Here is a 12,764-nt window from a genome sequence, read left to right as displayed (position 1 = left end):
GTTACTGTTGTTTAATGTTAATTAAAAATAAACCATTTTAAGTAAAGCCTTTTAAGTCCGGCACAAACCATTGTACATATTTATATTTTAAATCAAACTCGCTTCATCAAAAGATAAATAAACAAAGAAAAAAATAATTCATCTTCTGATATTAAATAAGCAAATATGTAATTACTTACTATTAGCTTCATAACTATTGTTCAAGCTGTTTAAAATGATTTTACCCTAATGTACACAGTGATTGTTAATTTGAATCGACAATACAATGTACTATCTGTTGCAGGACCAAAATGGCCGATAAAAGTGACTTAAAAGCCGAACTTGAGCGTAAAAAGCAGCGCCTTGCTCAGATCAGAGAAGAAAAAAAAGAGAAAGGAGGAAGAAAAAAAGAAAAAAGAGGTAAGCTACCATTTTAATGATTATTATTCGGACATATGAACAGAAATTCACTTCAGTATGTGGTAAGAACATAACATAAATAGGTAAGTTTGCATGTGCACACATTACAGGCAGAGACACAGCAGAAAGCGGAAGCTGCCCCAGAAGATTCAGATTTGGACCGTAAACGCAGAGAGACCGAGGCCCTCCTTCAGAGTATTGGAATCTCACCCGAACCTCCATTAGGTACAGCACACAGACCTCTGGACTGACCTCAAATATCTATCTGTACCACCGCCATCTCATTCAACAACTCCTGCCCTCCAAAAACACATCAGAAAATAGCCTTTTTAACTTTGCCAAGCCCAGTCTGTGTAATATTCTGGGTTTGGATTTCAGTGTAGCTCTACAGTAACGCTTCATGACTTGTGACTGGGACATCATCCAAACCTCTTCCCAGGCTATTCCCCCAGTCATTTTTTGTCTACTGGTTTCGTATTTTATCCTTCTTACCACACTGTACCTCCCACATTACTTGTCCTGTCAAAATAGTTTTTACTAATGTAGTTTCTGAAAATTAGCTTGCAGAATAGGCCTTTTCAGTTTGTTTATATGCGCTGCCAATCCTCAGTAAACAAAGACCACTTTTTAAGCATTCAAAGAATGTCAGTATATCTTTAAATGTTTATACATTTAGAATCTAATTGAATTTCCCCCTCCAAGATTTTTTTATACTGTGTTCTCTTCCACCATAGCCATCTAGTGGAGAGGGATCTATATTACAAACATTCACATGCCTTCTGAAGTTTAAATATCTAATTATCCATAGACCATAGAGCAGTATGGATCTATTAAGGCTGTTTAAAAGTTAGCTCTAATTTAATTATATTTAATAAAATATTTTTTGCCTTTTTAACTTTTCATAGTTCCGACAACTATGTCCCCATCAAAGTCTATGAGCACACCCAGTGAAACAGGCAGTCAGGACTCAGTGGATGCGGCTTCAGCTGGAAGGTATTTAACAACCTTATATCTGCATATAACAACATGGACATTCACATGAAACATTCACGATTTCAGTGGATTTAACTATTACTCGCCAATAATAGTTCTGTAAATGAAACCATTGTTAAATGTAACGTGCCATCTCTCATTACATATGCATTTTTATTATTTTTTGTTGCTTTTTAATTAGTTTGTGTGGAGATTAATTACTGTCATCATTTACTCTTCTTCGACTTTAAATTTCTTGGTTCTGATGAACACAGAGAAAGATATTTGGAAGAATGCTGGTAACCAAACAAATCTTGCCCCCCATTGACTCCCATAGTAGGAAAAATTACTTTATCTTTTTTTTGTTCTGTTGAGCTAATTTATACAAATTTGGAACAACTCGAAGATGCTTAAATGATGACAGAATTTTCACTTTCTGGTGATGTATCCCTTTAATAGTGGTCTCAGGAAATATCATTACTGGCTTATGTAGGGTGTAAAATATATTTGTAAGACTTTTTCTTCTTCTGAATGTTCTGTTAAAGCAGTACACATTTATTTTGGAATGCAGGTGTGACTAATTGCCATGTTTCTCTGTCTTTTTAAACGGAATCAACAGATATAGGTAAGAATCAATATCTGTCTTTTAGTTTTCATTTCTGACATTCCAGCATAGCACCACTTCGCCTGTCTATCAATGTAATTCAACTGGGGGTTTGTTTTTTCTTTCACATCAGACTCATAAAACCTTTTCAATATAGATCTCGCTGTCATGCTGGAAGGCAAGGGCCTTCCCCAAACAGTTGCCAAAACACAAAAGCACGAACATCTAACATATCTTTCTCTAGAATATCTTTGTGTGACGGATCATTGTGGTCTGTTTGACACATTATATCCAAAGTATGTGTGTTCTTTGGGATCAAGTTTCTGACCTTTGTATTGCAATAGGACATGCACATTTAAAAAACAACCAAGAGTGTATCATTGCGAATAGCTGTGAAGGTTGTTAACAGACTCATTTTTCTGTCTCTGAAATATAGACAAATAGCTGCAGTCAAGCGTAAAGGGGAAGGCTGATGCGACTGCTTCACAGGCCTATAATTAAACCTGCATAGTGCCGACGCAAAACACGCTTGACACATGACATGCGCGTTTGTTCCTGTCAGCGCTCCCTGCAGGGGGCTAAGTTCACAGCCTCTGGACTAAGACACCGAAACCGGCACATATTTATGACTTTATCAACGCAGCTATGCTTTAGCTTTGCCACGCAGTGGCACATTGTTTAGTTTGGGATTACGCAAGTTGTATTTATTTGCACATGTCGCGTAACAATTTCCACTTCTAAGTATCTCCATCTACGACTCTTGTCCTCTCTCAGGTCAGGGGTCAGTGGCATTAGTAAGCACAAAACAGACACGCACAATGACAGGTACGTATCTACTCAGAAACGTTGCCAGAATTCCAACCAGGCTCTCAAAGAGGTGCGGGTACGCTCTGCTATTAGCGTCAAGCACGCAGTATCTCATTGGCAGTTGAAAAAAGCCTAGCAGTTTAGCTCATTCCCCCCGGTGTGCCCGCCTGATGCCCGCTGTTACCTCGAGCCGTGACTTCAACAATTCCTCTTGCATGGTTAAATTGGAGCCATTTGCCACGACGTGAATGACAATACGTTTTTTTAAATGTCATCCCTGGTAAAACAGAGTGTCAGTTTGACATGCTACCCCTCTGGCTGTGTGTAAGTTAAATAGGCATGTTTGTGAGTTGTAGTGAAGGTGAAGGAAAAGTTTACAAGGTCAGTACATTCCTTATCAACTTATTCCTATAGGGTAAATAAGACATGTCACGGTGATGCTTTGCATAATGGTTTTTGGGTCTTATTAGAGGACACAGCTATTGGATTTACAGTACACACACAGCAGATGCTAAATATATATGTTGTATATTCTGGCTTTTATGAAAACCATGCATGGAATACATTGATATATATGTATTCCATATATTCATATGTATACATGTATGTCTTAACATTTGTTATACGTACTGTATCTCACTCAATGTGTTGAACATGCTATAAATGTTTGATCTTTCTTGTCAGCTTAATATTAAGACAGGTTTTCTGTGTTTATAACAAAAAAGTGCTTTGCCGTGGTTTTAATAAAAGTGAGCCCTATTGGCAGAATGATTACTCTTTGTTTACGCGTTTACTATATTACAAATATTATGGTGTATGGTTTAACTATGGCTACTGTAGTAAATGTTAATTAAACCGTGGTTAATTTGTAATTTGTTACTGTAGTTATACAACAAATAAATTAAAAAACTTTGGTTATGTCATGATCCTGCCTCTCCTTGTCGTGGTTTTCGAGTCTTGTGGCAGGATCATGTCAGTCCCATGTGTTTTGTGTGGAGAAAGAGCATTGTTTTGGTTTAAGAAGCCATGCTCTCTCTCCGGTGTCACGTCCTTTAGCCCCGCCCCCTTGTTTCCCTGTTTGCAGTCCATTAGTGTTAGTCTTGTCTCCAGCCCTGATCTATCTTTCCCTTAGTGTTTCAGTCCCCTCACCTGCCTCGTGCAATCCTCCTGTTAGCTTTCCCTTAGTGTTTCATCCTTGTCACCTGTGGCCACTCTCCCTGTGTCATCAGTCCTTGTTAGTGTTTTCCCTTTATCAAGCCCCAGTTTTCCCTCTGTCCCTGGTCGGTTCATTGTCATTTTGTCATTTTGTCATTTTTTCATTATCGTACCTCCTCACGTCACCTTGTTGGATTATTCCTGTCTATGGATTATCGTGTTTGTTCCTGTTCTAAGTTTGTGGATTTTGTTGATTTATTATTCAAAGGACTTTGTTTGTTTTGTTCCCCTTGTGGAAAGTTTTAGTTTACACTTTTTTGTCTTGTTTTAGACCGTGTTTTCCTCATCGAGGGTCTTTTGTTTAAATAAAGTTTTTGTTATTTAACTCTGCTGCCTGCGTTTGGGTTCTGTCCACACACCGTGACAGAATGAACCGACCACAGAGAACCCAGCAGGCAGCCAGGGACCGTGAGCAGTCCTCTGCCAGCCAGGACCACCAGCATTGGTGGCAGTCGACTGCTGACTTAATTCAGCGGGGCGATGGTCCTTTCCAGCCTCAGGGAGATAGATCCCTTAGTGAGTATGCTCAAGCGTCTGTGGCAAGACGGGGTTTTCTGCCAGAGACGCTCATGAATGCCTACTTCCTGGCGGGCCTCGTTAAGCCTCCACCGTTGGAGGAACGGGAGAGGCTGATCCGGGGGTCCTTTCAGCAACTGGTCAGCAGTCTTGCCTCCAGCTGCCCCTCGGCTGCACGCTCTCTCCTGCCTTCGATCCCAGAGAGTCGTTCCCTGAGGATTGGGGTTTTGGGCGTCACCACACACTCTGCTCCCCCACCAGCTAGCCTCCGTGGTAGGCGTGGACGGCGGGAGTCGTGGGACTCACCATCCGACTCTTCCAGCACGGAGATAGTGGGGTCCCCCACCGCTACTCTGCAGCCGGCCACACGTCCTGTGAGCCGGTCAAAGAGGAAGAAGCAGAGGAGAGTGGCACCATCCTGTCCTGCCCAGCAGCCGGTATCCAGCCCTGCCCAGGCGTCAAGTCCGGTGGTCCCGGTGGTCCCGGTGGTCCCAAGTCCGGTGGTCCCGTCAAGTCCGGTGGTCCCGTCAAGTCCGGTGGTCCCGTCAAGTCCGGTGGTCCCGTCAAGTCCGGTGGTCCCGTCAAGTCCGGTGGTCCCGTCCCAAGTCCGGTGGTCCCGTCCCAAGTCCGGTGGTCCCAAGTCCGGTGGTCCCAAGTCCGGTGGTCCCAAGTCCGGTGGTCCCAAGTCCGGTGGTCCCAAGTCCGGTGGTCCCAAGTCCGGTGGTCCCAAGTCCGGTGGTCCCAAGTCCGGTGGTCCCAAGTCCGGTGGTCCCAAGTCCGGTGGTCCCAAGTCCGGTGGTCCCAAGTCCGGTGGTCCCAAGTCCGGTGGTCCCAAGTCCGGTGGTCCCAAGTCCGGTGGTCCCAAGTCCGGTGGTCCCAAGTCCGGTGGTCCCAAGTCCGGTGGTCCCAAGTCCGGTGGTCCCAAGTCCGGTGGTCCCAAGTCCGGTGGTCCCAAGTCCGGTGGTCCCAAGTCCGGTGGTCCCAAGTCCGGTGGTCCCAAGTCCGGTGGTCCCAAGTCCGGTGGTCCCAAGTCCGGTGGTCCCAAGTCCGGTGGTCCCAAGTCCGGTGGTCCCAAGTCCGGTGGTCCCAAGTCCGGTGGTCCCAAGTCCGGTGGTCCCAAGTCCGGTGGTCCCAAGTCCGGTGGTCCCAAGTCCGGTGGTCCCAAGTCCGGTGGTCCCAAGTCCGGTGGTCCCAAGTCCGGTGGTCCCAAGTCCGGTGGTCCCAAGTCCGGTGGTCCCAAGTCCGGTGGTCCCAAGTCCGGTGGTCCCAAGTCCGGTGGTCCCAAGTCCGGTGGTCCCAAGTCCGGTGGTCCCAAGTCCGGTGGTCCCAAGTCCGGTGGTCCCAAGTCCGGTGGTCCCAAGTCCGGTGGTCCCAAGTCCGGTGGTCCCAAGTCCGGTGGTCCCAAGTCCGGTGGTCCCAAGTCCGGTGGTCCCAAGTCCGGTGGTCCCAAGTCCGGTGGTCCCAAGTCCGGTGGTCCCAAGTCCGGTGGTCCCAAGTCCGGTGGTCCCAAGTCCGGTGGTCCCAAGTCCGGTGGTCCCAAGTCCGGTGGTCCCAAGTCCGGTGGTCCCAAGTCCGGTGGTCCCAAGTCCGGTGGTCCCAAGTCCGGTGGTCCCAAGTCCGGTCCAGCCGGCCTTCCAGCCGGCGTCAAGTCCTGCCCAGCCGGCCTTCCAGCCGGCGTCAAGTCCTGCCCAGCCGGCCTTCCAGCCGGCGTCAAGTCCTGCCCAGCCGGCCTTCCAGCCGGCGTCAAGTCCTGCCCAGCCGGCCTTCCAGCCGGCGTCAAGTCCTGCCCAGCCGGCCTTCCAGCCGGCGTCAAGTCCTGCCCAGCCGGCCTTCCAGCCGGCGTCAAGTCCTGCCCAGCCGGCCTTCCAGCCGGCGTCAAGTCCTGCCCAGCCGGCCTTCCAGCCGGCGTCAAGTCCTGCCCAGCCGGCCTTCCAGCCGGCGTCAAGTCCTGCCCAGCCGGCCTTCCAGCCGGCGTCAAGTCCTGCCCAGCCGGCCTTCCAGCCGGCGTCAAGTCCTGCCCAGCCGGCCTTCCAGCCGGCGTCAAGTCCTGCCCAGCCGGCCTTCCAGCCGGCGTCAAGTCCTGCCCAGCCGGCCTTCCAGCCGGCGTCAAGTCCTGCCCAGCCGGCCTTCCAGCCGGCGTCAAGTCCTGCCCAGCCGGCCTTCCAGCCGGCGTCAAGTCCTGCCCAGCCGGCCTTCCAGCCGGCGTCAAGTCCTGCCCAGCCGGCCTTCCAGCCGGCGTCAAGTCCTGCCCAGCCGGCCTTCCAGCCGGCGTCAAGTCCTGCCCAGCCGGCCTTCCAGCCGGCGTCAAGTCCTGCCCAGCCGGCCTTCCAGCCGGCGTCAAGTCCTGCCCAGCCGGCCTTCCAGCCGGCGTCAAGTCCTGCCCAGCCGGCCTTCCAGCCGGCGTCAAGTCCTGCCCAGCCGGCCTTCCAGCCGGCGTCAAGTCCTGCCCAGCCGGCCCTCCAACCTACAAACCAGTCAGCCTTGCCCCAGCCGTTCCCTACTACGGCCGTCCTGTCATGCCCTACCCCTTCTAGTTCCTCCCACTCCAAGAGAGGTATCCCTACCATGCCCAGGCCTTCCTATCCCACCCCTCCGCCCAGCTCTAGGAAGCAGGGTCCTGTCCCTCCTAAGTCCCCACCCAGTTATGTTCCCAAGTTTTTCCCACCAATTCCGCCTCCCCCCTTCCCATTGATGTTTATTTTATTGTCCAACCCCAATCCCTTTCTAGTCATGTCAGCCCTGCCCCTAGTGTGTTCTGTTCTGTGTTTGTGGTGTCTGTCCTCCTGTCTGTCAGTCTTGTCATGTTTAGTGTGATCTTGAAGAACTCCTGGAGGAGTTCTTTAAGGCGGGCGCTCTGTCATGATCCTGCCTCTCCTTGTCGTGGTTTTCGAGTCTTGTGGCAGGATCATGTCAGTCCCATGTGTTTTGTGTGGAGAAAGAGCATTGTTTTGGTTTAAGAAGCCATGCTCTCTCTCCGGTGTCACGTCCTTTAGCCCCGCCCCCTTGTTTCCCTGTTTGCAGTCCATTAGTGTTAGTCTTGTCTCCAGCCCTGATCTATCTTTCCCTTAGTGTTTCAGTCCCCTCACCTGCCTCGTGCAATCCTCCTGTTAGCTTTCCCTTAGTGTTTCATCCTTGTCACCTGTGGCCACTCTCCCTGTGTCATCAGTCCTTGTTAGTGTTTTCCCTTTATCAAGCCCCAGTTTTCCCTCTGTCCCTGGTCGGTTCATTGTCATTTTGTCATTTTGTCATTTTTTCATTATCGTACCTCCTCACGTCACCTTGTTGGATTATTCCTGTCTATGGATTATCGTGTTTGTTCCTGTTCTAAGTTTGTGGATTTTGTTGATTTATTATTCAAAGGACTTTGTTTGTTTTGTTCCCCTTGTGGAAAGTTTTAGTTTACACTTTTTTGTCTTGTTTTAGACCGTGTTTTCCTCATCGAGGGTCTTTTGTTTAAATAAAGTTTTTGTTATTTAACTCTGCTGCCTGCGTTTGGGTTCTGTCCACACACCGTGACAGGTTATAGTTGAATCTCAACAACCTCATTCATTCATTCATAATTCTGTGTGAATGTTTCGGGACTATTGTATGTTTATAACGTTTTTGTGTGTATTAATTTCTTGTCCGTCTAGTAGCAGCTCTGTTACATTACACCCCAAAATAAAAATGATGTCATCATTCAGTCACACGCTTGTCACTTCAAACCTGTATTACTTTCTTTCTTCCACAAAACTAGATACCAAAACCGGCACCCATTCACTTCTAATGTATGGTCACAAAACCAATGCAAGTGAATCGGGGCCAGTTTACAACATGTTCCAAAGAAAGGAAGTCATACAGTTTTGAAATGACAGGAGAGTAATTGATGTTACTATCATTTTAAACACATATTACACTTTTGCTTTAGATCTAAGCATTATCGGACAATTTTGTCCTAAGTGACCTATAAAATTAAAACCAATGTTTCCTTGTATTAAAAGGTGTAATCATTAAAACGTGTAATCAAATGTTTATCATGTTATACCTAAGATTGTTCACCTACCTAAGAAATTCAGTATCATACACCCTCTTCTACAGTATACATCCTTTATAAAGTGCACACGAGCACCTTAAATGTTCAACACATGCTGTAAACCTCCTGAGTATCGCTGTGATCTTTGACCTGCAACCCCATGTGTGCTACTGGTCCTTTCTCACTGGTATCCTGCCATGCATGTGGCAAGTTCTGAAAACCCTTGTTATGATTTTTATATGTGTTTGATGGTGTTGATCGATCCTCTTACATTAACCTTGCATGTTTTTTCCTCCTGTGCCCAACGTAACACCTGCCGTCGTCCACTTCACTTCAGGACCCTGCAGTGGGACACTGACCCTTCTGTTCTCCAGCTGCAGCCTGACTCTGAACTCGGGTACCTTTCTTTCTTTCTTTCTTTCTTTCTTTCTTTCCTCTTAAGTTTGTAAGGTTCAAGTGCTTTCAGCCGCTCATTCTCCAGCTGTTTGCCCAGGGCTGTGTGTGACAGTGATTGATGCACATGCCATGTTGTAAGAATGCTTTAAACATTAGTTCTAGCAGTCAAGTGTGGGTCATCCAAACATACAGTTTGTTCGTGGATCTGAATAATGAGTACACCATATTAGATTTGTATTATTTGGCACTAAATGATGTAGGTGACAATTTCTTAGTTTATGATGTTTATAGACTGTGTTTCTCTCTGTCTAGGAGTCGAACACAGAGGTTGGGACCATCTAAAATAATACAGGTGGACTTCCTTCCCAAAGAAGTGGTGGCTTACTGCAAAGAGACTCAGACTCCTCTTGCAGCCCATCTTTCTGAAGGTAGAAAAATATAGTAGAATTTTCTATAGATTCTCAACATATAACTGTAATAATGTTGGGAAGCTACTTTAAAAGCTACAGTGTGACCTAAAAACTGATGATGATGATCGCCTGTTATATAAAGTGATATTTATGTAACACAAAATCCGTTATTTAATTACAATTACGCACTTACCCATCTTGTCAGTCACTGTTAAGATCTACAAAACGTATTTGATTATGACATTTTATCTGCATTCAATCAATTTTGACAATTTCGGATTTCACTGTAAAACAACTTGGAACAAGTTGGGAAATTAAACCAGGCTGCCGGCGAAGGGCTTTGATTTTCATCACTGTCAGATGGCCTGTCATCCTGAGCGAACGGTTCTGTTGAAGAGCTTCCAACCTGCACAGATTAAGATTCATTTGACCAGCCGCGGCCTCCATTTCCTGAGAGGGAAGCTGGAGGAGGGGGCGGCTTTTTTGAAAAGAGATGCCTGCCCATCAGTAGCTCTGCTTGAAATGGCAGAACAGTAACGGCATTGAGTCGGCCTTTAAGTGGATGCAGACGAGTAATTCAAGATGGCTTCTATCATCAGGACATCACTTGGAGTTGTGCCTGCTTCTCTGTCGAGGGCTACCAGTTTGCTGCTGAAATTGTTGAGTCTGCTATCTTTCCAGGTGCATGACAGGTCTAAACTTGGATGTCTCGGATGAGATGCTTGAATCACTTTCTGATGTCATATGAATCTGCGTTTAACTAACGGTGTAACTGCTTGAAGTCAGAGCTTAAAGGGACAGTTCACCCAAAAACTTTATTTCTGTCATCATTAAATGACCCTCAATTGGTTCCAGATCTGTATAATTGTTTTGTTCAACAGCGACAATGTGTAAAATATATATTTAGCGTACATATCGCCCCTGTCCTTCTGCACCTCGGATGTCCAAATTCACAGATTTCTAGGAAATGGAAAAAAACACTTTAATTTTTAAATGATTAAATACATATTGTGTTGTAGGACGTTTTAATACCTTTTATCGGTTAGATATTTGCAAAACCCAGTGACGAACATAAAGGGTGACTAATATTAATGTTTTATGACCAACAAATCATGAACTATGGAGATACGAGGTTTCAGAAGGAAAGCAAATCTACATCTTTAAAACTCATGCACATGAGCAATGAACACAATAAGTGACGTCACAGCACCGGCCTGATATGGGAATTGACGTTTCCTTTCATCTTAATAATTGAGCCCAGAAAAAGAACAATTCCTTGGAATGGTGAAATATTAAAACCATTTACATATATTAAAACCACAGCACAAGGCAAAGTTAATAAAACTCCTTGAGTTGATTGATATATGAAATGTGAAAGTGCTTAATCAAAACCACTTCTGCTTGTTGGTAAAAGAATAATGTCAGGATATTTTTTCTTATTAGTTTAAGTGTGGTTCATACCACAAAGGCTTCTTGGCCATTGCATTTGTTAACACAACACAGCAGTGAGCCCTAAGCCACCCTTTTTCCTCAAGTGCGTTCTTAAGCACTCTGTATTTAACATATGCTTGAATCATACAGTACGACTAAAGCCAATCATATTTAAAGCATCATATTTCAATTACATTTTTAAATTGATGGCCTTGTTAAAATGAAGCTCACATAAAGCTTGGCTAATTTGATTGCATCCTCCAGACTTGCGAGCCAAGCGTGGTATAAAATGCAGATGGTTTGAAAACCGCCCTAAACATCTCCATATGGATGGGACCCCCTAACAAGCGCTCTTCGGTATTTGCATAACATCGCTGGTAGTCCCGAAATGAAACATGATTTTCCATTTTTGAGTATTAAACCTTAAAGTAGGCTAATGCAGTATACAGCAGGCGCTTTTGTCTGAATCCGTCTGCGTTTTGCACCGGAACCTTCACCGTATTCTCATGGCTCCTTGATCCGGGTGCTGGCGAACAGCTGCTTGCCATGTGATTGGAAACTTCCTGTCATTATAACTGATGTGTTTTTATTCTTTCCACTTCCTTGAAGCCTGATCAGAATTAAAATCGCTCGTGGAATTTCCTGTCAAGGCAGGTCATTTATTCAGCAAGTGCAACCGCTGACAAGCCTTTGATTGGCCGTTGCCTTTAGCGATCACACTCTGTACAGTTTATTTGTTTTTTCCTCTCTGACAGGCCCCGCCCCGCCCCCCCAACTCATCCCATCTCCACTGTCTTAAGAACAGATGAAGGTTAGGCTCACAGCTGTCTGTGGGCCCAGGTTGTCTGTCCGGGGGAGACCTTGCCCTGGTGGGACCTCTAATTTCAGAAAGAACACAGAAAGTTTTAATAGGTCCTTGCACCACCTGCTACAGCTTGCATTCTGTGTTTATTCAGGCTGGTTCAGAGGTTTCGTCCATTGATTTGTGAAACTAAACAGACTCCTTTTTTAGTTTTTTCTGTTCTCCTTTCTGACCCTCTACTCTCTCCCTCAGCTGGGGGGATGCAGGACCCGCCCAGGTGTTCGTCCTATGAGACTGTTTAGAGTAGCTGCGCCTGGGGATCCCCTTGCACCAGACTTCAGTCAGCATTGTAGCTTTTTCAAGCTTTTTTAAGTTTGAATTATGAGTTCATTCCAAAAATGTCTCGGATTTCCTATGGTTTAATATTTATTTTGCTATACATGGTTATTATAGGCATTAGTCGTTTCATATGGTTAGTTTTATCAAATATGTGAGAATGTTTCCTTATATTGTTAGAGGATGGCAGTTTTTTCCAAATTTAAAGGTCCAATGTGTACAAGCAAAAACTGGTCACATCTTAGTCCTCTGTCAAGGGAGGGGTGAGCGGTGGAGTGAGCCGTTGGTTGCAATTCGCAACCTCACAGCTAGATGCCGCTTAATTTCATACACTGAACCTTTAAGAAAAGGTATATTATACTTTTTTAGGGAAAGATAAATTATTCTATTTGTACAGTTAAATGTATTTAATTCAATTTATACATGTATGTAGTAGAAGTATGTATAGAACAGTGGGAAAGGGGGAAAACAATGGGAAATAGTTAAAGGAATAGCTCACCCAAAAATACAAATTCTGTCATCATTTATTCACCCTCGTGTTGTTCAAAACTTTCTTCAGTCGAACAAAAAAGAAGATATTTTTTGGGGTGACCAAACAGGTAATTTTTCAAAATATATTTTTTTTGTTCTGCAAAATAACGAAAGTCATAAAGGACTGGAATGACATGAGAGTAAATAAATGATAAAATACTTTTTGGGGGAACTATCCCTTAAAAAATTCTGACATGCAGAATGTTACATTTTCGTTATTACCTTTTAGTTTGTTAATAAAATATTTGTTAATTTCTTTTATTTAGTTAGAAAACTGCAAAACTGAAGCATATTTTGTAGATATCTCTCTCTATTTGACCCTAAATAAGTAAA

General features: G+C 45.1%; 1 protein-coding gene across 1 annotated transcript in view; it reads left to right on the top strand.

Moving 5' to 3' along the window:
* Nucleotides 1-10,184, top strand: part of LOC306910261 (cytoplasmic dynein 1 intermediate chain 1-like) — an 11,637-nt gene extending 1,453 nt beyond the window's left edge. The window contains exons 2-6 of the mRNA XM_079484687.1: nt 284-399; nt 510-624; nt 1,305-1,392; nt 8,863-8,922; nt 9,234-10,184. Coding sequence (XP_079340813.1) covers nt 1,316-1,392; nt 8,863-8,922; nt 9,234-9,363 — 267 coding nt within the window. The 5' untranslated portion in view covers nt 284-399; nt 510-624; nt 1,305-1,315 and the 3' untranslated portion in view covers nt 9,364-10,184. The remainder of the gene's footprint in view (nt 1-283; nt 400-509; nt 625-1,304; nt 1,393-8,862; nt 8,923-9,233) is intronic.
* The last annotated feature ends 2,580 nt before the right edge of the window (nt 10,185-12,764 follow it).

Source organism: Barbatula barbatula, assembly GCF_947034865.1.
Source record: "Barbatula barbatula genome assembly, chromosome: 21".
NCBI classification, from domain to species: Eukaryota; Metazoa; Chordata; class Actinopteri; order Cypriniformes; family Nemacheilidae; genus Barbatula; species Barbatula barbatula.
This window is presented reverse-complemented; position numbering and strand designations above follow the sequence as displayed.